The sequence below is a fragment of the Naegleria fowleri genome (assembly GCF_008403515.1).
Source record: "Naegleria fowleri strain ATCC 30894 chromosome Unknown tig51, whole genome shotgun sequence".
Classification (NCBI taxonomy): domain Eukaryota; phylum Heterolobosea; class Eutetramitea; order Acrasida; family Naegleriidae; genus Naegleria; species Naegleria fowleri.
The window spans coordinates 445,994-470,836 of record NW_025407983.1 but is presented as its reverse complement, the minus strand read 5'-3'; the positions used below and the strand labels follow the sequence as shown (position 1 = coordinate 470,836).

Genomic DNA, 24,843 nt, shown 5'->3' with positions numbered 1-24,843 from the left:
ACATTAATGTGCTACTTTATCATTGAAAAGTACTTCTCTAGTGGTTTGAATGTTTCATTTACCTGCTCCGATGAGAGAGTCATCTCTTTAATGATCTTGTCTTTTTCCGTTTGAAAAAGAGTTTTCAAGTTTCGTAGCATGGCTACATCCCTTTCATAGGCTTTGATCATTAATTCCTTTAATTCAGTGATTTGCTTGTCGCATAGCTAGAATTTCGTGATCAAACAATAAGCCTTCTTGAACGCGTGATGATCCACTTACCTCCATACGTTTACACATCTTTGCATCTGACTCTTGCAATACTTTGAGGTATTGATCATCTTTCCGAGTAATTTCCATATCTTGTTCAGTAATGGCCTTGTTATACAGTTGCCATAACTCATCGGTGGCAGCCTTGACCTTGTTCACCATTTTTTTAAATGAAAAAAAGACAGCCTTTATTTGAATCAACTTCATTGATTGCCGATCTTCTGAATGGGTGAGCAATCTTTTAATTAAGAAAATAATTGGCTACTTTTCCAGACTCAATTCCAGCAATGCTCTCAATTGGGTAGAAATTTGATTAATGTTAGATTCAAGAATTGTTTTACAGCAATTCGAGTTGCACACATAGTCAAGCGGAGACTTAATTTTCTCATGGGCTAATCTTAATGGGATTTCCTCAAATAATTGAGATGGCATACTTATCATGAGTACAGAAATCATAATAGCTTTTGTTCTATCCGGCTCAAACTTGGAAATTTCTTTGAATATTTGCGTTTCTCTCAAGTCTGTGAATATATTATTCATATTTTGGTTCCATAGCTTTTTCAACTCATCAGAGATGTTATTGTCAAGTGTGAGCAGTGGCTCCAAAACTTCATAAATTGATCCGCTCAGTATTTGAACTATGCTATGACAGAATTGGCTAATATCAATAGGTGTTGTGTCGAGTAAAGATTCACTCTGAACTTTTTTCTTATATGCTTCAGTAATGGCTCTGGTAAATGTTAACAGCTTAGAAAGCGTTTCTGACCATTTTTCTCGCAAAACCACTCTGTAGCAAATTGTCTGATCCTCTTTTTGGACATTGTCTCTTTTGATAATGATAAATCCTCGAGAAAGGCCAGTAGCACTGTCAATTGGGTAAAGAGCTTCCCACATCTTTTCTAATGAAATCCAGTGAGGAGGGTACTTGAACCTTGCAACATCAAGAATTAACACCATGTCTCTATTGTTGTCACACAGAAATGATAATGATCTTGACCAATAATACAAAGGTCGCTTACCTCTTTGCATTATAGGCAGCAATGGGAGAAAAATGTCCACTGTACAAAATTTTTTAGATATAAAACAATTCCTGCAAAACATACCTCCCAGTTTGTCCTAACGTTGCTCTATCATAGCTGACAACAATGAATGATGGGTCCAATGTCTTGCTTTCAAAATCGTTAGATTTAATAGATTGAATAATAGCATTTCGAAAATCATCTAAGCAAGTCTCTTGAGGTCTGAAAACTAGTATAAATTCGTGTAACATTTTTCATGCATTCCTTAAAATATCAAACTTACTTTGGCAGGCAGCTCCATTGCATTTAGCTAAACAGCTGAACTGTCGTAAAGTAATCCCTTCTTTTTTCACAATTTCAAGAGGAACACAACAATCAAAAATGTCTTCTGAGAACCATCTCCAAGGATATTTCCATACTCTAAGAATTTTTCATTGAATAAATTTGTTCGAAATCCTCATCATCAACAAACCTTTTAGGATCAATTTTAAGTGCATTCATGACATTGACCAAAGTTCCTAATCCGCAGTCTAACATGATCATTTAGTATCTCAATAATTTTTTTAGATATTATCTATTAAAATAACGTACATGCTGGCTCGGATTGCGTATGATATTGTTCAATCAAAGGATAAAAAGAATGTAAATTTCCTTCATTCATACTTTCTTCAAATATTTTCCTTCCCTCCGAAGAAGCAAATGCAATACAACTCACAGGCAACTCTCTCTGGTAGAAGCCTTGTCTTTCATTGTTGAGAGTTGTGGTACCGTTTAGAACGGCGGTGGAGGACTTGTTGATGGTTGCAGATTCTTGCTTTGTTGAAGATGATCCATGTTGTTCCGGACAAGACGAGGAGGATGTTAACCGTTTAGCAGCACAAGCACAAGAAGAATGAGATGAACCCATGGTTCCGGAAGCAATCATTTTTTGTGAGTTCTTGACAAGACTATTAATAACCTTCTGCATGGTTTTCCATTCAGAAGATTTGGCTCAAAAGACGAATGTTGAGAACCTTGTTGTTGTTCCGAATGCCTTGAACAACAACTCTCACAAGTGCGCACTTGAGGGGGATATTGAGGGATTGAGGGAATTTTTTTGTTTGGGTTCTTTTGTTGATCTGAGGATTGCGCAACACTGGTGATCCAACTGATGTTGGGCGACTCTCTTCAAGAGGATAATAATAATTATTTATTGTCGCTCAATAGTCTGAAAACTTGGTCTCTTTGAATTGTAGATTCTGGAGATTTTCGCCCATTCGTAACAGTTCTGACATCGTGGAAAGCTTGAACCCAGTGCAACGAGTCATAGGCAGGCAGGTTGTACAAATTTCCCAACAACAGTGAAGCGATGGTTCCCGTTCGTCCATGACCACTGAATTGAAAATAGATGGATGCATAGCAAGATATCACGTTAGATTCATCACACGCAAACCAGAAGGACACTGACACACTTACCCTACACAATGAATGTATAATTTTTCTCCTCTCATGACTAAACTTCTCAATAGCTGTACAAGTTCTTTCACTTTGTCATCCTCTGCAATGTTCTTGTCACGAATTGGGAAGGTTACATAATTTAATTTTGGTAAAGTACTCTTTCGAGATGCATGATCATAGTAAAAAGGTCCGCATCTCAACTCTTCATCGTCTTCCACCAGGTTAACAAACGTTGAAATACCACTTGAAACAATAGAATCTACTTCTTTAGATCGTGGATAACCTCCAACACAAACATGATTAGGAATTAGCCAATTACTATAATCGCTCGGACCTCGATATTGAACTGGGTCAATGTTCTTCCGATCGGAAGGCAACGGAGGCAAGGTGACAACTGGTGTTAAATCCGGGATCACGTCAATGACGTTTCGTTTTGGATTGTATTCATAATTTCCAGATGATGATTTTTTGAGACTAGCTGCTGTTTTTCCTCCTTTCTTTGTCATTCTGATGCTCGTTAGGGATATGATGGTCTTTCAAGTGTGCTGGTTGTTTCTTTTTGAGAGCTGCTGGCGAAGGTTATTTTTATTTTGAATTTGAAATTCATCGAAGGTTCATTCCTGAAGTTGATTTCTTAATTGTTTCAGTTCCGCCACAAGGGTTGAGAGTGTCTTGCCGATGTGGGAGAGGGTAGACTCTAGATGAGTGGACCCCTTCTTGGAAACATCTTCCTTCTCAACTCGAGTAGAGGTGTGCGTCTTTTTTGTTGAGATTTTGAAAGGGTTGACCTCATTCTTCCTTCGAGAATTGGTTTCGTCCTTCTTCAGTTGACCTGATTCTTTTTTCATCATTCGGATATAACTCTTGGATTGTTCTGCAAGTTGCCCGCTTGTAATTCTTTCCTGTAGCTCCTCTACGAAGGACGACATGCGTTTTTTACTTTCACGAACCTTAAATAACAATTCTTTGGAGAGAGATCTAGATTCTTCATCGCTAGAGGAGACATCTTCGCATTGGGAGTCCACTTCGCACTCAGAAGTATCCGACGTAGTACCATAAACAGGCTCTTCTTGCATCTCATCTTCAGAGCTACAATAGACATCCTCGTGTCCTTGGTTATCAACACTGTTGAACATTTGGTTTCTTTCCTCGCAAGGTTCTCGTTTTCTCTTTAATAAAAAGTAAGGTTTCTTCAAAGATGAAACTCCCTTTTGATTCTGTACGGATGCGAGGCTTTTCATGATGGAGGAATATTCAAGTAGACGATCGTACTTCAAATAAGAGACGAGTTGCGTTTTGAGGTGTTTTTTTCTTGACTGGTCATTTGCAAAGCCTCTGTTCCTTCTCCACTCTCCTTCTTCAAGGAAAAAAATGGCTCATCTCATCGAAGCTGCTCATCGGCCACCCAAACATTTATTCTTTTACGGCAGCAAACGAGAATATGATTACTTGCTCAAACACTACGTAAATGAAGGCGGAAACGAAGAGGATTTTGAGAAGGCTCTTTCTCAGTCCTCCACAATTTATGTTGAAAATTTAAGTTTTTATACAAAGGAAGAACAAATATATGAATTGTTCGAAAAGTGTGGAGAAGTTAAAAGGGTGATCATGGGACTCAACAGAAATACTCATACGCCGTGTGGATTTTGTTTTGTTGAATTCTATCACAGATCCGATGCCGAGGATTGCGTCAAGTATTGTCGTGGGTGTAAACTAAATAATCGTGCATTGAAGATTGCGATCGATACAGGCTTTTTCGAAGGTCGACAGTACGGAAGAGGAAAGGATGGTGGAATGAAACGAGACGATTACCAAAAGATGCTCAAGAAACGAGGAGGTGCTAGAGGAAGAGGTTCGCGTGGTGGAGGATCATATCATGACTCTTCTTATCCTTCATCCGATAATTATTCTCACAGCAGAGGATCATCATCTTATTACAGCGATCGTGGTGATCGTGGCAACTATGGATATTCTCGAGATGGAGTACCACCTTCAACAGATTACCACGCAAGACACCCTCCATCCAATGTTGACGGGTATGATGCTTCTTCTCCAGTAACAGCAACCTCTTCATATTCAGATTCTCCTTCAAGCCATCCACCATCTTCAGCTGGCAGATATGGACCACCTCCTAGGTCAACCTCTCCCACTTATGGACCAAGAACCAGCACACCTCCTCAACGTGGCAGTAGTGGAAGATCTTATTCATATTCCAACAATAATAGATATCAGCCATACCCATCTCCAGTACGTCACGACTCTCCTCCACCTCAGCCACATTCAATTCCACCACCTTACTATGGAAGAATTCCTCCTCCTTATTATGGACATCCACCTACTTATGGTGGTCCTCCACCTAGTGTTCCAATCGAAATTCCACCTCCTAGAGCACAATCAACTTACGGAAGAAGTGGACCATATATCAATAACCGACCTCAATATGGAAATTATGGAAGAACAACAGATAAGCCTTCTGATAAATCAACCTCACGTGATCATTTTGAAAATCGTCCTAGAGAAAGTCGAGATTATGGCCCTCAATACGGAAGAAACACCCGCTAGAAATTAAATATTTACTATTCCATTGGTTTTATCAATTGATTTTTTGCAATACCATGTTAGCAAAGTTTTTCGCAATTTTCACTCCAAAAGTCATATCAGGTTCATGTACATTGTCATCATACTTGATAGGTATTGTTGTGACATTCTTAAATATTTCATTTGAAGTATGTGCATCCATCTCTGGATGAAATTGAAGTCCAAAACACATCTTGTTCTTTACTTTATAACCTTGATTTTCCCAATGTCGAGATTTGATGATCCTTTCAACTTGAGTGTTGTCGTCTGTTAAAAGAAATGCATCTGAATGGGAAGATGATGAATAAAAACCAACTCCTTCTTGCACTTGTTCAATACCATCAAATAACCCACATTCTTTTCCTTCTTTTGTTAGCTCTAATGCAATATATCCAAATTCTGGTTCCTTTCCAAGATCCTTTAAATGAGCAACGCTATTGTTTCCAAACAATGCTCGAATAATCACTTGAGCACCGAAACAAATTCCTAAAATTGGGAAATTAATATCCACTAAATTTCTAATTAAATTACATAATTTTTTGATATAGCATAAGGAATCATCCATGCAACAATCTTCACTTCCTGTAATTAAAATGGCATCAAAATGTTTCAATAAATATTCTGTGATCGTACGATTGGAATTTTCATTAGCATCATCATCGGAATCTCCTGGCCACTTGTTTTGTGCCACATGAAACGATGTACACTGAGAGAAAGATTCTTGGAACATGTATTTCTTGAATAATTCATCTTCAAAGAGGGTCTTGTGATCGGAAATATCTAAAATACAGAGACGAAGAAGCATTTTTTCAGTTCTTCAAAAAGGAAAAATTGAAAAAAATGAAAACGTTTCTTTCAAAGCCTTCTTCTCAACATTTCAAAAGACTCGTCTCAAAGAGTTCCAAGCCACCTGTGTTATTCTCGTCGGAGGCTTTTCCAAGATTTTTCCACCAATCCATTTCAACAACTTTGTTTCCATCCTCACCAACGGATTTCATCCGAGATATCAAAACAAGAGGAGTACTTAATGATGCCACATCTGGTTTTGAACAATTAGTGAATGAAATGGCAAATGGCCAGCCAGGTAATCAAAAGAAACCCATTGGAATTTATGCTGGGTTTGATCCGACAGCATCCGGACTACATGTAGGAAATTTGTTGGTTTTACAAACTTTAAAGAGATTTCAAAAAGCTTTTGAGCCAAACAAGGTACATATTTATTGTCTCGTTGGTGGTGCAACAGGAAGAATTGGAGATCCAAGTGGCAGGAAAACAGAAAGGCCACTTCTAGATGAGGACATAATTTCTGGCAATATTGAAGGATTGAAAAGAGAAATGAACGCCTTTTTTTCGTCAGAAAATACCAGCAATGTTACGGTCGTTAATAACGCAGATTGGTTAGGAGAAATGAAGATGATTGACCTGTTAAGAAATGTTGGTAAATATTTCCAAATCACAAACATGCTCAGATTAGAGAGTGTGAAGTCTAGATTGGAAAATGCTGATGCTGAAAATGCAGGAATGACATTTACTGAATTTTCTTACAGTTTATTTCAAAGCTATGATTTCTATTATCTATTTAATTCAAATAATGTGAGACTTCAGATTGGAGGCTCTGACCAATGGGGAAACATCACAAGTGGACTGGAGTTTATCAAGAAAAAGCAGACAATGAATCCTGAGATGTCCCAAATATCATGCAGTGGAATGACGATACCGTTGCTCACAACTGCAGACGGAGTAAAATTTGGCAAATCAATGGGAAATGCTGTTTGGTTAAATCCTGAAATGACATCACCATTTGATTTTTACCAGTACTTTATGAGAGTTCAGGATGCAGATGTTGAAAAACTTTTGAAAGTGTTGACATTTGTTTCTGTAGATGGAATTGAGCAAATAATGAATGAGCACAAAAAACAACCGGAGAAGAGAATTGCCCAACAAATACTAGCCGACCAACTGACTCAACAAATTCATGGCACGGATCAGTTGGAGTGTGTTAAGAAATGTTCTCAGTTGCTTTATGGATCCGGAAGTGAAGAAGAGGCGTTAAATATACTCAGGAGTCTGTCTAAGAAAGAAATATCAACGTTAATGAAGGATTCCCCTAGCTCCCAACTGCCTCGTTCAGAACTTCTTTCTAAATCCATAGTTGACATTGCGGTGTCACTTAAGCTTGGTCCATCCAAGGCTGAACTGAGCAAGCTGATCAAAAATGGAGGATTTTACATTAATTACAAAAGACAACAAGATCCCAAGTACATTTTAACAAGCGATGATTTTGTAGCTGGAGGAGGCACGATTGCTGTTTTACGGCTTGGAAAAAAGAATTTTCAAATCATTGAAGCCGTTTAATATAAATAAAGAAATTCCTCAATTTTGATTAGACTTAACATGGTAATTTGCAAAATTCCTCAATTGGTATTGCCAATTTTATATTGTTTTTGGAGTTTTATTCTATTGTGACTGACACGGTATCTTTCATCAGATCATAACAACGATCAGCCACTAAGCATGAATGTCCATTTACAATTAAACTGTCTGAAGAATTGTCTTTTTTCCATCAAGTTGGTCTCTAAAAGATTTGAAATCAATTGTGACTGACGGGTTAAGCTTTAGAGCTTCGTATTTAAGTTGTTCGCCAAATTTTTTCACGATCGTTTCATCTAGCGTGTTAACCCACAAATTTATACGGATCTAAAAACATGTTTCAAGTGCGTTCATTCGAATATGATTGGTTTAACATGCAATTTGTTTGTTTGCAAACATTCCCAAAATACATACCTGATTCTTTCTATTTGCAACACAGCACCCCAGTAGATTTTCTGAATATGTAAAACTTTCTCCGACGCAAAACATGACCAGATCAAGCCAATACTGATCAGCATTGTTGAATTTCCTCGGAAAACTGTAAACCCAATCTCCTCCATTGATACATTTTGGATCCTCCCATTCAGGCTTTATACCTTCCTTTAATAAGAAGTAAGTGGTACCAGTGGTGATATCACTTGGTCCTCGGATATGATTAAACACACTACTCGTAAAACCCATGCCGAATATAACAATAACAAATCCGTAACTTAACACAAACCTCCAAAATGTTTCAACATCTGAGAATGTATAAACTTCATTGAAAAATTGAGAGTAATTTTGTTCGTTCAATTTAGCTTGAGGATTGTGATACCAAAGCGTCCAAGTATGTTCAAGAAAATGCTTTTCCGCTGATTCCTCCTCTTCATTGTAATTTTCACCTTCGCTTTGATGATCGGTGAGAGGTTCTTCATCCTTATATTTCTTATCTGTAGTCATCATGATGATTTTAAATTTGTAAGCTAATAAACGGAATGTTGATATTAATAATTCAAAGAAGATGGAAAGTAAAAATTATTATGGGAAAGTAAGAGAAGGAAAGGTATATATATGAAGGCAATGTATTCAAATGCAAATACAATGTATCGGATATATAAAATAGTTGTCGTTATTGAGAATGAATTGATGGTTAGAGCGTGCAGTTCAACGATGCGCTCTCAGAATTTTTTTCTTGAAATTTTAATTTTGTTGCATAGTCAAGCCTTGATCGCTGAACAATCGAAGTATTCAGAAGGAAATCACTTCTCACTCATTGCTCTGATGGGTGTATTAATAGAGCCTCTATGTTTGCAGTAGAGGTACAAATTTGGATTGTACTATATCGAGTGGGTGCATACAATTTTTTCCAATAATAAATTTAATTTTACGCCATTAAGAAAATTAACTTTCTTTACTCGGAAGAATGGAATTTCCACAAAACGAAAGTGGTGTACAAAGGAGCATATGGTAACGAGTTCAGGAAGCCAAGAAAGAAAATGGACAAGAGGGTGATAGACAGAAACGAATTATATAAAACTTCTTTCAAAAACAGAAATTAAAAAATACAACCACAAGAGTTCTCGGATTTCAAAGCCCGCACTACAACCCCATCATCCACCCGAAAATTAACTCCATCATACTCTGCAAATTAACGATAATTAAATCCATCATACTATAATATACTCAAACATCATGAACAACCAAAAAGAATTTCATACCACACATTCACCATGGACTCTGTGGTATCATAGCCCAAGAAGTAAAATTAATGAACAAAACTACAAAGCCTTTTTCACAAAAGTTAAAACGTTCAGCACCGTGGAGGATTTTTGGCGATTGTTTAACAATATACGATCTCCATCATGCTTGCCAATAGGTACAACATATTATTTAATGAGAGACGGAATCAAACCCGAATGGGAGGATCCGCAATGTATTAATGGAGGTGAAATGGTTTTTAGTTTTGCTAAAAAGTCTAGACAAGAAGCTGACCAATGGTGGCTGTTCTCATGTATCATGTGCATTGGAGAAAACTTTATCGGATTAGACAATAATATATGTGGATGCATTGTGGCGAACAGAAAGAGCATGATCAGGATCAGTTTTTGGCTTGCTACTGATGAAGAGGAATATGTAAAACGTTTGGAAGAGCAATGCAAGAGTGTATTTGAGATTTTAAGTGCTGGTTCTACGTTGTTCAAATTCGATTTTCGATCATTTAAAGCTAATTTGTCAAAAATCCAAGACCATAAAGAATAATTTGAATTTATGGCAACAAGTTGTTTCAATCAATTTATTTTACATGAACATGTCCCAAAAACTAGTGTTTGAAGTTGCAGACGCAGGATTCGACGATGGTGAATTCAGTTCTCCAAAAACACTCGAAAGAGGACTTGGGAACTCGTCACAAACAGATTCTTCATCAAGAGACTTGGGACTTAATTCAAAATCAAAGGTGGTGTCACTCAACAAGTCTGTTGGAGTAAGTTGACTGCGTTTACGTTTCAGACCACAATCATCTTCTGGGAATGCTGAAAACTCAAACAAGTGATCGGTTTCTTGAGGAAGATCGGTGCAGGAGGTGAGGTTGGAAAAGTTATCAAAGAAAAATGGATTTACAGGTATCAGGTGGCAGCATGGATTGATTGGAACAAAATTGGAGGGACAATTAGGGAAGTAAGAAGTTACATTTGAGGTTGGGAAGAATGGATAGACCATGTTGTTGAAGTTGATGCCTGAACTACTATTGATGACATTGTTGAATGAGGTGCTGGAGGTATTCGAAGAGTCTTGGCTGGGAAGAGTTGAAAGTTTTGGTTTAAGATCGATAGCATCTGATGACGCAAGATATGCTTTGGTATGGGACTGGTCAGAAATGTTTGGTCTTGGAGGCTGACCTTGTTCTTCCTCCTCGTTGCTGCTGTTAGTTCCATTCATTTCAAAGAAATCCTTAATAAATTGTTCTGACATGAGAGGTTCTTGGATGAATGCATTATGATGAGCTTCGTTTTCCTTGTCTAATAGCTCTGTTTTTGTCTTTCTTTTCTTGTTCTTTTTGGAAGACAAAACAGATCTTCTCTTCTTTGTTTCCATTTCTTCTCTTGATTTTGACCTTATCCACAAGTTCTCGCTACGAGCCAAAACTTTCCTAGATTCATAATGAACCAATTGCACAAAACCAATCTTCTTGGTCACAGTATTAACGGTAGACTTTTCCTTCTTCTTTCCTCGTTTTTGAGAAGGTCTTGGGATATGAAACGAGCCAAACTTTTCATTCTCATTGGTTTTGTCACCCAGTTTTCCCATCATGATATTCAATTCTTCAGCTGTGTTTTTCTCACTCGAGTTTTGTGTTGAACCTTCAACGAATGACATTAATTGAACTTGACATTTGTCAAGTAACTTTGAACAATAACTTTCAGCAATGGGAGAGACTGATTGTTCTGATGCAATAGAATCCAAAAATTTGTGATCAAAAACCACAGAAACGCGAATGACATCATTCACATAGCATGAATACTTTGTTTGAGCAGGGGAACAAAATTGGTTGTGCTGAAATCCATGTGGTGAACATTCAATTTTGATCTTCACAAACTTGGATATTTCATGTGTGATTTTTTCTCTCACTTCACTTCCTTTGAGTAAAGACATAAAAGAAGAACTTTCATAATCTGGGCAGCTTGAACGACCATGGCCATCCATTTGTTTAACAATTTCGTCGACCACAAAGTTCATTACGATCTGCTCCTGTCCTTTTTCTGTAGAGTCTGTATTGTTATTATTATCGTTGTTATCTGTTGAGATCATGTTTTTGGGAGTCTGATAATTAATTCAATCTTCTTAAAAGGCTTGCTATCGATTTCTTAGTTTCTTTTGAAATTAATTCAATCTAGATTTTGATCAAATGCTCAAGGTTCAAATTCAAAAATCTGTTTTGCAATAATGTTCAAGATTTGTTCAAATAACAAGTGCGCACAAGAGCCGCTATCGCGTGTTGAACGTTGTTAGACCACTTCTTGCTAAGAGCGAAAAGACTAATTCCGAGAGAGTGATGAGCTATTTTTTTGTCGAATTTTCTGGAACATGGATTCATTGCGCATTGTAAAATATTTTAACAGGCATCTATTTTTGAGCCAAAGTTCTCGCTTTCAATTTCTTCGAGGTTGAACTCGACGATTATCTCGTAGTGAAAATTGAGGATTTCATTTTCTTCTCTCCATGAAAACTGTACTGGCAGTTCCAAGTTCATTGATGCTGTAGCTTTTGAGTGGTAAAATAATTATTGGACGTCGCAACGTCAAATGCCATATTCCAACCTATCCATGCTGAAAAGGTGAGGTAATTTCCTACCTTTGAAAGACGGATAAGGTCACCTTAGGAATGAGTTCTGTGTTCGAGAGTCCTCCACTAAACACCATTAGAGAGCGCTCACTGATGCAATTCTCAATTTTCTCACAAAATATATAAAAAAGAAACAAAGTGTCTTTTTCAACAACCACAAGTTCCCTTCAAACTCGACCTTTTCCATTGATTGAAAATCCAAAATGTCAAACCCAAACCGAACTTCAAAGAATGCCATGACCCACATTAAATGTGTGGTGGTTGGAGATGGTGCAGTCGGAAAGACTTGCCTTCTCTACGTCTATGCCAAAGGAAAATTCTCTGAGGAGTAAGTATATAAGCACAATGTTCATTGACAGATTTAAAGAAATCATCATCACATAATAATCCACCAACCACCACAACCACCACAACCACCACAACCACCACAACCACCACCACTATGAATGACTCTTTCCTGTATTGTGTCTTTTATCACACATGCATCCTTCGAATTCTATTTATATATACAAATATAACCTATATAATCATTCATTTACAATCCTCCTCATGATAGACACATTCCTACAGTATTCGATAATTATTCAGTAAATTTGAATGTGGATGGACAAAGGGTAAGTGCTTTACAGTTTCACAGACACACTCCAACTCTTTCAATTCTATCATTGTTGCATTTCCAATGTTCATATATCATTAGACAAGCTTAGGTCTATGGGATACTGCTGGTCAAGAAGAGTAAGTTGTTGTGTTTTGTTTACTCTAATCTCAATTGCATCTCACATAATTAAATCTATTCCATCTCAAATTATATTAATAATAATATCGATAATCTCAAATCTATTCAACTCTATTCCATCTCAAACAATAATTAAATCTACCCCAATCTCTTCAAATTATAATAACAATATCGATGAATGTCATCATTATTTAGTTTTGATCGAATTCGTCCACTCTCCTATCCAGGCACATCGGTCTTCATTGTTTGTTTTTCTCTTGTATCTCCAGCAAGCTATGAAAATGTTCGACTGAAATGGTTTCCAGAAGTTTCTAAACATTGTAAAGCTGCTCCAATCATCCTCGTGGGCACACAAAGTGATTTAAGAGAAGATGAAGCAACAGTTGAAAAACTGAGAAATAAGGGTAAACAACCCATCACTACGGAAATGGGTGAAAAGTTACAAGCAGAAATTAAGGCTCTAAAATATGTAGAATGTTCAGCCAAAACTCAGGACAATGTGAAAAAAGTGTTTGATGAAGCCATTCGAGCCTATTTAACCAAAGCAAAGGAATCATCGTCTCCCTCATCACAGAGAAGTACATACAAGACATGTAACTTGTTGTAATAAAGAAGTAATAAAGTAGTGGAATCTAGATCCATCACATGATCAATGTTCAGAGATTGTTTTTGAATGAATCCAAGAATGTTGAATGTCCTCAAGATTTAGAACTCTCGAGTTCATCCAAGTGATTGAAATGTGTCACAACACTTCGGATCGTTTGCAATTTAGACCTTCTCTTGCAAAGCTGTCCTTCATAAATTGTTCCATGGGATAATCAAACTGTTCCAACTTGTCCTTTCTTAATAATTGCTGAATTTGGAATACTTTCTGAAATCGACATGAAATGTTTTTTACATAGAGTGGGCTTTGAATGAGCCTCTTCAATCTCATCTTTTTCCAATTTACATACTGCTCATTCCCATGATGATTCAAAGGATCCAAATGGTCATCATCATCATTGCTACTTTTTGAGAGAGTGATAATTTCTTGCATTTGGTCGTTCAATAAAATCACTTCGTTCACATGAGTATCAATGTGTGGAATGAAAAACGTCTCATTTCTCACTGCAAGAATAGAGAGTTTTAAATACTCATATTTCATGGACCTAAAAACTTTTTCATACTGTGTCCATTTCTTTTGATCAATTTCCTTTTTAGTAAATTCTAATCGATCAATACTTGGATGATGAATGGCATTCAATAAGTAATTCACTCCAAAATAGTTGTTCAAAGAGAATAATTCCACACACAACTCTAATAATTTTGAAAGTGTCTTTTTTCTATTCTTCAAATAGACTTGACTTAATATTGAGGAAACAAACATGGATGTTGTCAAATCTGAAATTCGTTTCATTTCCAACACTTTGTGGCATTCTCTAGAATTGGCATGCAACGTCTTTTTTTTCTCCCACCATTCAAATTCTTCAATCGAAATTACCTTAAAATAGTCATAATCTCGAAGAGTCAACTGACGAGCTAATTCAACAGTGTCCACCGCTTGCCAAGTAAATCCACTTAAAAACATGGTTCCAGAAATGATTGGACGTGGAGCAATAATTTTTTGAGACAGTCTGACTCTTGGAACAGGAACTGAGAGTCTTTTCTTTTCAGGAGTGTTCAATTTCTCAAACATGACGTCGTCGGGTGTTTCTTTACTTCCATATTCTTCTTTGAGTTTGTTCAATTGTTCCAATCGAAAGTTTTCACAAGCTTCAAAGATTAATGCATCGACTTGAAATGGAATTTCACTACGATTCAATTGAAAACTTTGTGCCTGTGAACAGATCGAGAAGATAGAATCAGCCATGGAGAGATATCCTCTTTTTTCATAGGCTTCTTTCGAGAGGTATTGTAAAAATTCAAACATGTTACTGGTCCATTCTGAAATTCGATTCTTTAACCACTGTGTGTTGGATGATATGCAATGATCATGATAGGTTGTGAGAAGAAAATCATAATGACAAATTTGCCAATTAAAATGATGGCAATCACACACACGTGTTGATCATTCATCGAATTCACGCTCCATGAATCATCAAGACAATAATCATTACAACGAAAACCTACCTTCACCAAAAACTCAATCAATGAGAATAGTCGGTATTCACCAAGTGATCGGCAATACCTCCAATAGGGAAATGTTTCATTCTCCAATTGATAGTCATTTTCAAACCATAATACTGTATTTGTTGTTGATGATGCTGATGATGTGAAATTAAATTCCTCCTCCTCCTCCTTCTTCTGTGTATCATAAGGATCACTACAATTCTTCCATAAAGACTCCTCAAAGAATTGTTCAGGAAGATCATGAACCAACTCGAAACACTTTTTCAACATGGATTGAGGTGTCGTATACCACGAGTAGGTCATTAAGGTGACATCTATAAAACATTCCTTTGTTTTCTTTGTAGGATCATGATGTGGAAATAATGGTAAACAATGAATAGAGGGAGAGGTGAGAATGAGTAACCACTGGTTGAAAGTAAATGAATGTATCCATTTCGATCGATCCATCTTCTCAAAAAAAAGCATCGTCGATGGATTCTTCAATTTCTTCAAAATGTTGTGTGAAATGTGCAGCATTGAAATGGCTACAGACACATCGCTTGCTCATGGATTCCATATCAATTCCATATTTGGCTAAATTACTTTCAGCTCCATCATAGTCAGCATAAATGGTTGGTTCCATCAACAGATGACTCACACCAGCTCCATATAATAATTTTTGTAAAGGTGTTAAAGCGATTTTAGATATTGCCAAGGCTACTCGTCGAGACCGTTGGTGAGGAGATTGAGTCAACTGTTTCTTGTTCACAACATCATCACTGGAGAAGATGGAATCGTATTCTTGTTGTTGTTGTTTTTGATGATGATGTGAAATTATTGAAAATTCTGAAAAATTCCATGAATGACCTTTCGTGAGTTCTTCGAGAATGGTCACAAGCAATTCTGAAGAAGGTCTCTTTTTGGGATCAATGTCAAGCATTTTGGTAATGAGTCGTGCCATGTCAGGTGAAACGACATGTGAAAATTGCATATTCAATTGATTAAGTAAATCTTCACTAAAATTCTTATTTCTGAATACTTCAACGTTGAGAGTTCTGTTGTTTAGTAATAATGTGCACATTTCGAAATAAATACATCCCAATGAGAAAATGTCAGCACTGTAGGTATAAGGTTGTTGATTCAAAATTTCTGGAGCCTTTTGTTTGAACAAATGAGAATATGATGAGATGGTGATGATTAGGATGGAGTGTCATGAGAAAATTATGATGAATATAGATTGAAAACTTACTAAATATTTCAAAGTACCAGTCACAGTGTAAGTAAATGAATTTTGCATTTCTTTCATTAATCCAAAATCTAGCATGAGTATCAAAAGCAATTCCAATGAAATAAATAATTCCAACACATAAGAATTCGAATAGAATAAGCTTAAATTGCATACCTCCAATTTTGAGTTCTTGTTCTTTCGAAACAAATATATTTTGTGGCTTCAAATCTCTATGCATTAAATTTTTGGAATGCAAGTAATGAAGACCACTTGCCATTTGTTTCATAAATGACAGAGCCTCTTCTTGTGTGAGAAATTGTTTGCCATCTTTGGTACATCTCCGTTTTAAAAACATGCTAAAATCTCCTTCTTTGAAATATTTCATTACTAAATTTACATTAAAGCATTCAACACCATTTAACAGAATTTTCTCAACAAAAACATCATCAATAGAACATAAATTTTCATGACTCAAATTTCGCAAAGGCCAAGCTTCCTGTAGATGCATGTGTCAGTTGTCAAGTAGTCCATTCATAAAAGACACCGAATTCATGGGTGTATTCCATCATGACAAGAAGTAGTAATAATAAACAATAATTTGGTGAACACAATTTCCGTAATTTCGCCTAAAATGCACACACCTTCATGGCAACATTTAAATCACGTTCATTCCGACACATAATTTGTTTAATGGCCACTTCCTTTTGATTCATCACTGCAAGAACCACATTTCCACTTGCTCCCTTGCCTAACGGTTTAATTATGGAATATTGGAACGGAGAGGATGGTTGACTTCTTGGGCTTGTCATTCTGGAGGAGCCAATAGAATTCACGGATGAATTGTTCAGCTCGGTGTGAGGTTGTCCTTCAGAAAGAATGGACTCGTGAATACGTAGTTTTTCATCGCCTGATGATGGATGGTCGTCCTCACATGCATTGTCATGTGTGGCAGTGTTCGGAATCATTTGAATTTTTTCATGGAATGGATGATGATTGCGACAGGCTAGCCTTTTACTGTCCGACATTCCTGAAAGAGATGGGAAACCATGACCGGGCAAACGATACGATAGGATTGAACGAGACAACCTGTGGTTCCAATTCCAATTCATGTTTCATTGGAATGAATTCGAACCACAAAAAAAAGCATTACGCACAATTTCTTTGTTCTCGCAGGCGCACAGGCGAGATACTTGCAAGTATGTGATCGTAAAAACATGATGAGCATCAATAACCGATGACCTTCGGAATGATGATAATAATTTAGCAAAATAATGCCTTCATATATTGATATTGATACAGGAGAGGAATCGGGATGGAGATCAAGATTGAGAGCCATCAAACCTCGAAGGCTCACCTTGACTCGGACCGTTTATGCATCATTCCTAGTGATTGCCTTTCTCGTGGGTTGGTTTTAAATATTTCAACATTTCTTATATTGATCCATTTTGCTATTGAACTTTTAACGATGCAATGATGATCATCATTACTAGCTCTCTTTTTAAGGGAAGGATTATTTGGATTTTTTGACAATGTACCGTTTGGACAAGATGTAAAAAATTGGTTTTTATCGAGTGTACTTTCACGAGTGCAAGGAAAATATGCTGTTTATCGAGTTTGTTTTGGATGCTTTTGCTATTATTTATTGTTTGCTTTTTTGGCTTCAAGACTTTTCTGTGTAGGAGACAGAGTTCGACTTTATATTCAAAACAAATGGTTTATAGTGAAGTTACCATTATTTACATTGTTCATGATAATTCCATTCTTTATTCCTGATGTTTTTTTATATGGATTTGCTTGGTTTTCTCTAGTCATGGCTTGTATATTTATCATTGTGCAATTAATTATTTTAATTGATTTTTCTTTTAGTTCAGCAGAGTGGTTCAGAGCTAAGGGAGACGACTCTTCTTATGGATTTTGGGATTACTTGATGCTTGCAATTGCATTTCTGTTTTACGTTCTCGCTGTTGCGTTTGTTATAGTTGAATTTGTGTTCTTTGGAGCAGGGGCAGACTGTCACTTGAATCGTTTCTTTATTTCATTTACAGTGGTGGCAGCGGTGATCTCGACCATCATTGCCATGGTGTTAAAGAGAGGCATTTATCCTACAGGACTAATCTTTTTATATACTGCATTTCTGTGCTGGTCGGCACTCACTTCTGATCCATCAAAGGCATGCAATTCTTTGGGAGATTTCTCACAACAAGGCGGAACCAATAGCACAGCAAGTTCAATTATTACCATAGTTATCAGTGTGCTTATTACAGTTTTTGCAATTGTGTAAGTTACCGTTGAGAACAGTTGTCAAGAGATGACGCTTTATGCTATATTCACACATCCTCATATCATTTATATCCAAAATAATTTTCACATTTTGGCGTAACAAATGATAGTCGAAGTGCCATATCAACAGGATTAAGCTTTTCAAGTTTTTTCACGATGAGTAGACATCCAGATGACAACAAGTCCACCAACAATGATGACGACGAAGAGGTGGATGAGAATGATCAAGACGATGATGCAAAACGAGCCGAATGTTCAGAACTATTCTATGCTCATGTAGTTTTCATGTTTTCCAGTTGTTACATGTCCTGTGTGTTAGCCAATTGGGATATTCTAAGCATGCAAGATGAGCAATGGTATGTGGACCATTCGCTCGCAGCCATGTGGGTAAAAATTGCAACTCAGTGGGTCTGTATGGGCATATTTGGATGGGCTCTCATTGCACCAAAGGTATTGAAAAGATATCGTGATTTTGACTATTAGACCATTGAAATAATTAACGTTTTGATGGATCCGGAAGGTTTTTTGTTCAACAAAAAAAATGCACAAACTTGGTTCCTTCCTCAAGCCTGAAAGGGTTAAATTACTGCCATCACAATTTGCTTGCAAATACAGAGCACACCCTGTTTGGATATCGACTTTGACATCCACTTGTAATTTGAATAATAATAATTTACACAATAATAACGTTTTCAAATCGGATCAACAACATCGATGTTTTTCTGTAAATTTATTATCCACAAATGCAAAAGTCAACTCCGAATCTTCAGATGATCATTCTGATGTAAAAGTGAAAAAAGTAACATCCAAAAGCAGACGAGCATTTATTGAACAAGCCATCGGGGCTGTCGAACACAAAAAAAGACTTTTACATAGCCATGAATTTAAATTGAAACACGTCAAGCTTTCCGATGCCACTGAAATCATTGCAGGAAATGCTCACTGCACAGGCTGTGGGGCCACTCTTCAAACCGCAGATCCTGAAAGACCTGGATTCATTCATCCAAACGCGGTTGATAAACGAATTGAAGAACAAGAGAAATTTTCAAAGCTTGAAAAGGAATTCAAAGAACTCGAGCAAAAGAAACAAGAATTGGAACACTTAAAAATTTCTGAAGTTGCAACAGAAAACAAAGTAGGCGAAGATAAGGCGAAACAGATGTTAGGATCCCAATCATTAAGTTCTTTAAATTCGGCAGGTGGATTTCTAGTGATGGATGAAAACGAATTTAAACTCTACAAAAAGTTTATCAAACACAAAGGAAAGTCAGCAAAAGATTTAATTGATGATAGTTTGAGCGAATTGGTTTGCCAGAGATGCCATCAATTAAGAAATTACGGTGTATATAGTACAGTATCCGTGGATCAAGAAGCAGTGAAACACGTATTTGAAAGAATTGCGAGCCTCAACAAGAAAGCTCTCATTGTTTTAATTATTGATCTGTTTGATACGTATGGCTCGATCATTCCGAATTTAAAAAGCATCATTGGAAAACATAACGTTCTCGTGGTTGCCAATAAGGCTGATTTACTATTGAAAGGCCGATCTCTCGATGAAAAGCCTACCACTGAAAAAGAAAAAACAAAGGCTCTCATTTATAAACGTTTGCAAGAATGGGTGAGAAGAATTTTAAAGAAAGATTTTGGATTGTTCCAAACGCCAGAAGAAAGATCTCAACTTGTTGGCATTGAAATTGTGAGTAGCACTACAGGAACGAATATGGCCCAACTCCATGAAAAGATGAACAGTTATAGAAAAGGAGGTGATATTTATGTCGTTGGATGTACGAATGTTGGAAAATCAACTTTTATTAATCAGCTATTCAAACAACAGATTGAAACACGAAAGAGTAACATTGCAATCACAACATCCGCGCTTCCTGGCACAACCCTTAAAACTATTTCATTTCCCATTGTCACTGCAACTGGTGATCGAGCAAATTTATTTGATACGCCTGGAGTTCTCAATCCACATCAAAAACTGTTTACTGATTATTTAAAATATGAAGATTGGAAATATATTTTACCGCCTAGAGATGTCATTAATCCAAGATTTGTAAGATTGAGGCCAGGTAGATGTTTCTTCTTATCTGGTTTATTTAGACTAGACTATATCGAGGATAATGTGAAAAATGAAGATTGGAATCGATGTATTTTCTCAGTGTACACATCTCCCAAGCTATCCATTCACTGCACATCGATTGAGAAAGCAGATGAGTTCTATGCTAATCATGTCGGTAAAGACTCACCAAATATGGAATATCAAATGGTTCCTCCGATTGACGGAAAGCAAAGCCCAATTTATGGATTGAACAAACCTCTCAAATTTAAAGTGACAGGAACCACCCGACGAGAAAGTATCTTGGATATTTGTATTGGTGGCATTGGCTGGATTTCCGTAACAGGTGTTGGAGAAATGACATTTGAAGTCCATACGAATGAGAAGGTAAATGTTTATTTGCGTCAACCTTGTATCATGCCCTACACAACAAAGGAAAGAAAAATTCGCAAAGATCAATTCATTGAGCATAGAGATTTTTGTAGCCATTAAAAAAGAATATTTAAAGTTTTCTGATGTAAGTTATTATTGACTCATGTTCTTTAGAATATCAAATTTGTTTGTATCCCTTTATATATTCAGGTTGGGAATAGTTTCGTTCTTGCAAAATCTCAAAGCCATTTTTCTCTAGACAGTCATTCCCGCCATTCCAATGTACAAACATTTAAATAATCAACATTCAAACAAAAAAATATAGTGGGTCTTGTTGCTATACTACATACAATTGTATACTCTCATCATAGACCACCCTATCATCATTGAACACTTCGGAAAATGCCTCCAGGAGCTGCTGCACTGAAAGAAAAGCTGGAAAGCGTGAAAGTATGCGTGAGATGCAGACCCTTCAATCAGACTGAGATTGAAAAGAAATCAAAGAAATGCGTTGAAATTGATAAGAATCTCAATCAAGTTATTCTCACCAAGAACGAAAATGAGCCTCCGAAGCCACCTTTTACATTTGATGCTGTATTTGATATGGAGTAAGTATTGGAACATACACTCAAAATTGTTCACCGTCGAGCTCAACAAACAATAAGTGCAACTCAACTTGAGGTGTTCCAATCGACAGCCAAACCGATCGTTGAAAGTGTTATGGACGGATACAATGGTACTGTATTTTGCTATGGACAAACTGGTTCAGGAAAGACACACACGTAGGTAATCATGAAAATCATTTATAATTGCAACATCAATTTTGGCAATTATTCGGCACAAACATTGAACAGAATGGAAGGAAAGCCAGAACCGCCAGAACTTAGAGGATTAATTTACAACTCTTTTTGCAGAATTTTTGAATTGATTGATGAAGCACCGAAGGACAAGAATTATGTTATTAGCGTGTCAATGATTGAAATTTATAACGAGGAAATTAGAGATTTACTTGTGCCAAAATCCGAGGCAGGAAAGAAACTTGAACTGAAAGAAACGAAAGAAGGTGTTGACGTTAAAGCAAATAATATTATTGTAAAAGAACTCAAAGCAATAGACAAAATTTTAGCAATAGGTTCAAAAAACAGAGCAAAAGGAGAAACGAATATGAACAAGGACTCTAGTAGATCTCACTCAATTCTTACAATTAAGATTGAAAGTACGGTTGATGGCCTTGTTGACAAGAAGGTACATATTAGAGCCGGAAAGCTTAACATGGTAGATTTGGCAGGAAGTGAAAGAGCAGATAAGACTGGTGCAACAGGAGACAGATTGAAGGAAGGATGTAAAATTAACTTATCATTGAGCGCTCTCGGTAACGTTATTTCTGCACTTGTTGAAGGAAAAGGAAAACACGTACCATACAGAGACTCGAAGCTCACCAGATTATTACAAGACTCTCTTGGAGGTAACACCAAAACAGTCATGGTTTGTATTTTAATTATTCAAAATGTTGATAACCCTTTGTTAAGGTTGCCAACTTTTCACCTGCTGATTTTAACTATGAAGAAACTCTTTCGACGTTGAGATATGCGGACAGAGCCAAACATATTCAAAACAAGCCCAAGATTAACGAAGATCCAAAAGATGCCATGTTGAGACAATTAAAAGAAGAAATTGAAAATTTGAGAGCTCAATTACAACAAACTCAGGCCCAATCACAGGCTCCAGTTGTTGTTGGAAGTTCTACAACGACTGTTATTGTGAGTGACAATTCTCAGCCAATGGTTTTGTCGGCATCAGTTAACGAAGAGGAATTAGAAAGAATGAAACTTGAAAAAGAAAAGGAAAAACAAAAGATCATTGAAGAGATGAAACAAAAGTCGGCAGAAGAGAAGAAGATATTGTTAGAGCAACAAAAGAGAATTGAGGAAGAGCGTATAAAGATTGAAAATGAGTTAAGAGCACGTCATGAAGCTTTAGAACGAGAACGAAAACACAAACTTGAAATTCAAAACAAGTTAATGGAACTCCAATCGAGATTGGTACAAGGAGGTCAGCTGGAGCAAATCAACGAAGAGCAAAGAGAGCAGCTCATAAAACAAAAACAGGCATTAGAAGAGAAGGAACGATTGGAACTTCAATTAAGAAGAGAGATGGAAGAACAACAAGAAAAGAACCTAGTAATGGAAGAGAAATACACAAGCATCCAAGATGAGGTTCAAGTTAAAACCAAAAAGCTTAAAAAGCTTTGGTCAAAATTCGAAGCAGCAAAGGCAGAAATTTCTGATTTGCAAAAGGAATTCCAACAAGAAAGAGAGGATTACTTGTACACTATTCGACAATTGGAAAGAGAGCTAAAATTACGAACAAAAATTATGGAGCATTTCATTCCTGCTGAGGAAGTTAAGAAAATTGAGGAACGAGCAGTTTGGGATGACGAGGAAGATGAATGGAAAATTCAATCTGTGTTCTTAGCAGGAAATCACCAAAGAAAAAATCGACCCATTTCAGCTTCAGGTTTAAAACGACCTGTAGCATATTCTGTCCTTGGAAATCCCAATCCACGTTACAAAGCTGATAATATTATTGATTTACCGATGGAAATGCCTGAGCGAACAACTGAAGATTATCGTTATATGGAAGAGCATGAACCAGTCTCTGTGTATGCTTCCACAAACTTTGAGCCTGAGGTCACTTCATCGGTTCAGAGAAAGTCTCGTCCTTCATCTTCCAATCCAACCAAAGTGTCAAGACCTAAAACAGACAAGAGGACTGCCCCCACCTCTGAAGAGTACCCTTCCTCAAGAGGGTTAGTAAGAAAGAATTAAATTTTGATTACCTATTTATTTGCAATTAATGGGAGCATTAGTATGATGAGATTTCTCCTGTGGCATGTAATTATTTGTTTGTTTTGAAACAAATTTGTAAACAATTCAAGCGCCAAAAAAATGACAACCACCCAACCATTAAAAACATCCATGTTTCTCTCGGACCCAATCCAAGAATCGGAGAATGGAGGAGACATGGGTGGTCGAACAAAAGGACGATCGGGATTGAATTGGTTGCAATTAGAACAAAAATTTAATGATTTGATCGCTCAATTAAACTCCCCTCAGCAAGGAAATTTCAGCGGAACCACAGCACAACAGAAACAAGAATACATCAAACAACTTGAATTAAGTTTGGAGGCAATTATTGAAGTGGCACTAAGTGAGAGCTCAATAATTTTGCAGGAGGGAGATTATAAAAAAGCCATTGTTGGAGGGTTGAAAGCACTTGAATACATTCAAAAACTATATGGAAAAGACGCGCTGCAACAAGTGGAAGCTTATTTTCTCCTCTCAAAGGCAAGTCAACAAATGGGTCAATTCAAACAAGCAGAGGAATATCTTTCAATTGCCAATTGGACATGCATGAAGAATAAGGAAAAATGTTCTCCAAATCTTAGAGCTGAGCTACATCAACATTTTGGATTATTATATGTACAGCAAGGAAAAGTTAATGAGGCGGTAGAAAATATGTCAGCCAGTGTATATTATTTATCTCTTGATCATGGCACTCATGATCTTGTGACTAGTTTTGCGTATTTCAATTTAGGCAACGTGTTTGTTTCTATGCAAGGAAAGTCAGAAAAAGGAATATCTTTCATGAAAAAAGTTGTTGATATTTGGTATGACCAATTGTCGGCTGTCCTGTTTAAGGGTCTTAACAAATCAGTTGACGGTGTTTCTGACGTCGAGAACAAGAAAAAGAGTTTCAAAACTTCCCTTCAAGATTTAGATGAAGACAAAGTCTCTGATGCTGAGAAAATGTTTGAACATATCCTTAACACAATGCTTGAACAAATAGGAGAAAATCATGTTGAAACTGGAAAAACCTATGAAGTGAGTGGATTATATTTTGTTTTCATTGGGGATTGTGAAAAGGGAACACAATACTTGGAAAAGGCTCAAAGCATTTTCTCATACGTACTTGGCGACAATCATCAATTAACAAAAGAAGTGAAAGACATTCTGGATACTCTAAGTAAAAGGCAAGAATAATTTAATTGTCGATAAAATCTGAGGCCTTTGTTTTCTTTTTTTGCTGAGCCATAAGCCCATTGGCT

The 24,843-nt window shown here is 36.7% G+C and overlaps 15 protein-coding genes across 15 annotated transcripts; 7 read left to right on the top strand and 8 right to left on the bottom strand.

Annotated features, from left to right (window-relative positions):
• Positions 1–11: 11 nt before the first annotated feature.
• FDP41_006290 (uncharacterized protein) lies at positions 12–411 on the bottom strand (the record flags this gene model as incomplete). The annotated part of the gene is made up of 2 exons (XM_044709909.1): positions 12–206; positions 262–411. 2 exons carry the CDS (start codon positions 409–411, stop codon positions 12–14), a joined length of 345 nt encoding a protein of 114 aa, XP_044559529.1.
• Positions 412–510: 99 nt separating this feature from the next.
• FDP41_006289 (uncharacterized protein) lies at positions 511–2,193 on the bottom strand (the record flags this gene model as incomplete). The annotated part of the gene is made up of 6 exons (XM_044709907.1): positions 511–1,210; positions 1,269–1,307; positions 1,353–1,497; positions 1,552–1,688; positions 1,741–1,798; positions 1,860–2,193. The coding sequence occupies 6 exons, from the start codon at positions 2,191–2,193 to the stop codon at positions 511–513; spliced, it is 1,413 nt and encodes a 470-aa protein (XP_044559528.1).
• Positions 2,194–2,453: 260 nt separating this feature from the next.
• Positions 2,454–3,211, bottom strand: FDP41_006288 (uncharacterized protein; the record flags this gene model as incomplete). The annotated part of the gene is made up of 2 exons (XM_044709906.1): positions 2,454–2,640; positions 2,724–3,211. 2 exons carry the CDS (start codon positions 3,209–3,211, stop codon positions 2,454–2,456), a joined length of 675 nt encoding a protein of 224 aa, XP_044559527.1.
• A 108-nt stretch (positions 3,212–3,319) lies between these two features.
• FDP41_006287 (uncharacterized protein) lies at positions 3,320–3,946 on the bottom strand (the record flags this gene model as incomplete). The annotated part of the gene is made up of 1 exon (XM_044709905.1): positions 3,320–3,946. The coding sequence occupies one exon, from the start codon at positions 3,944–3,946 to the stop codon at positions 3,320–3,322; it is 627 nt and encodes a 208-aa protein (XP_044559526.1).
• Positions 3,947–4,076: 130 nt separating this feature from the next.
• On the top strand, positions 4,077–5,267 carry FDP41_006286 (uncharacterized protein; the record flags this gene model as incomplete). Its single annotated transcript, XM_044709904.1, has 1 exon — positions 4,077–5,267. The coding sequence occupies one exon, from the start codon at positions 4,077–4,079 to the stop codon at positions 5,265–5,267; it is 1,191 nt and encodes a 396-aa protein (XP_044559525.1).
• A 31-nt stretch (positions 5,268–5,298) lies between these two features.
• Positions 5,299–6,087, bottom strand: FDP41_006285 (uncharacterized protein; the record flags this gene model as incomplete). Its single annotated transcript, XM_044709903.1, has 1 exon — positions 5,299–6,087. One exon carries the CDS (start codon positions 6,085–6,087, stop codon positions 5,299–5,301), a length of 789 nt encoding a protein of 262 aa, XP_044559524.1.
• Positions 6,088–6,122: 35 nt separating this feature from the next.
• FDP41_006284 (uncharacterized protein) lies at positions 6,123–7,637 on the top strand (the record flags this gene model as incomplete). Its single annotated transcript, XM_044709902.1, has 1 exon — positions 6,123–7,637. One exon carries the CDS (start codon positions 6,123–6,125, stop codon positions 7,635–7,637), a length of 1,515 nt encoding a protein of 504 aa, XP_044559523.1.
• Positions 7,638–7,814: 177 nt separating this feature from the next.
• On the bottom strand, positions 7,815–8,594 carry FDP41_006283 (uncharacterized protein; the record flags this gene model as incomplete). The annotated part of the gene is made up of 3 exons (XM_044709901.1): positions 7,815–7,979; positions 8,067–8,316; positions 8,374–8,594. 3 exons carry the CDS (start codon positions 8,592–8,594, stop codon positions 7,815–7,817), a joined length of 636 nt encoding a protein of 211 aa, XP_044559522.1.
• Positions 8,595–9,929: 1,335 nt separating this feature from the next.
• Positions 9,930–11,438, bottom strand: FDP41_006282 (uncharacterized protein; the record flags this gene model as incomplete). The annotated part of the gene is made up of 1 exon (XM_044709900.1): positions 9,930–11,438. The coding sequence occupies one exon, from the start codon at positions 11,436–11,438 to the stop codon at positions 9,930–9,932; it is 1,509 nt and encodes a 502-aa protein (XP_044559521.1).
• A 737-nt stretch (positions 11,439–12,175) lies between these two features.
• Positions 12,176–13,315, top strand: FDP41_006281 (uncharacterized protein; the record flags this gene model as incomplete). Its single annotated transcript, XM_044709899.1, has 4 exons — positions 12,176–12,300; positions 12,529–12,586; positions 12,670–12,707; positions 12,904–13,315. 4 exons carry the CDS (start codon positions 12,176–12,178, stop codon positions 13,313–13,315), a joined length of 633 nt encoding a protein of 210 aa, XP_044559520.1.
• A 135-nt stretch (positions 13,316–13,450) lies between these two features.
• On the bottom strand, positions 13,451–16,989 carry FDP41_006280 (uncharacterized protein; the record flags this gene model as incomplete). Its single annotated transcript, XM_044709898.1, has 6 exons — positions 13,451–14,653; positions 14,818–15,222; positions 15,350–15,952; positions 16,046–16,113; positions 16,199–16,520; positions 16,666–16,989. The coding sequence occupies 6 exons, from the start codon at positions 16,987–16,989 to the stop codon at positions 13,451–13,453; spliced, it is 2,925 nt and encodes a 974-aa protein (XP_044559519.1).
• Positions 16,990–17,131: 142 nt separating this feature from the next.
• Positions 17,132–18,787, top strand: FDP41_006279 (uncharacterized protein; the record flags this gene model as incomplete). The annotated part of the gene is made up of 4 exons (XM_044709896.1): positions 17,132–17,220; positions 17,289–17,428; positions 17,515–18,301; positions 18,415–18,787. 4 exons carry the CDS (start codon positions 17,132–17,134, stop codon positions 18,785–18,787), a joined length of 1,389 nt encoding a protein of 462 aa, XP_044559518.1.
• Positions 18,788–18,845: 58 nt separating this feature from the next.
• FDP41_006278 (uncharacterized protein) lies at positions 18,846–20,855 on the top strand (the record flags this gene model as incomplete). Its single annotated transcript, XM_044709895.1, has 1 exon — positions 18,846–20,855. One exon carries the CDS (start codon positions 18,846–18,848, stop codon positions 20,853–20,855), a length of 2,010 nt encoding a protein of 669 aa, XP_044559517.1.
• A 282-nt stretch (positions 20,856–21,137) lies between these two features.
• FDP41_006277 (uncharacterized protein) lies at positions 21,138–23,563 on the top strand (the record flags this gene model as incomplete). Its single annotated transcript, XM_044709894.1, has 4 exons — positions 21,138–21,343; positions 21,401–21,517; positions 21,590–22,220; positions 22,265–23,563. 4 exons carry the CDS (start codon positions 21,138–21,140, stop codon positions 23,561–23,563), a joined length of 2,253 nt encoding a protein of 750 aa, XP_044559516.1.
• A 120-nt stretch (positions 23,564–23,683) lies between these two features.
• On the top strand, positions 23,684–24,778 carry FDP41_006276 (uncharacterized protein; the record flags this gene model as incomplete). Its single annotated transcript, XM_044709893.1, has 1 exon — positions 23,684–24,778. One exon carries the CDS (start codon positions 23,684–23,686, stop codon positions 24,776–24,778), a length of 1,095 nt encoding a protein of 364 aa, XP_044559515.1.
• Between the last annotated feature and the right edge of the window lie 65 nt (positions 24,779–24,843).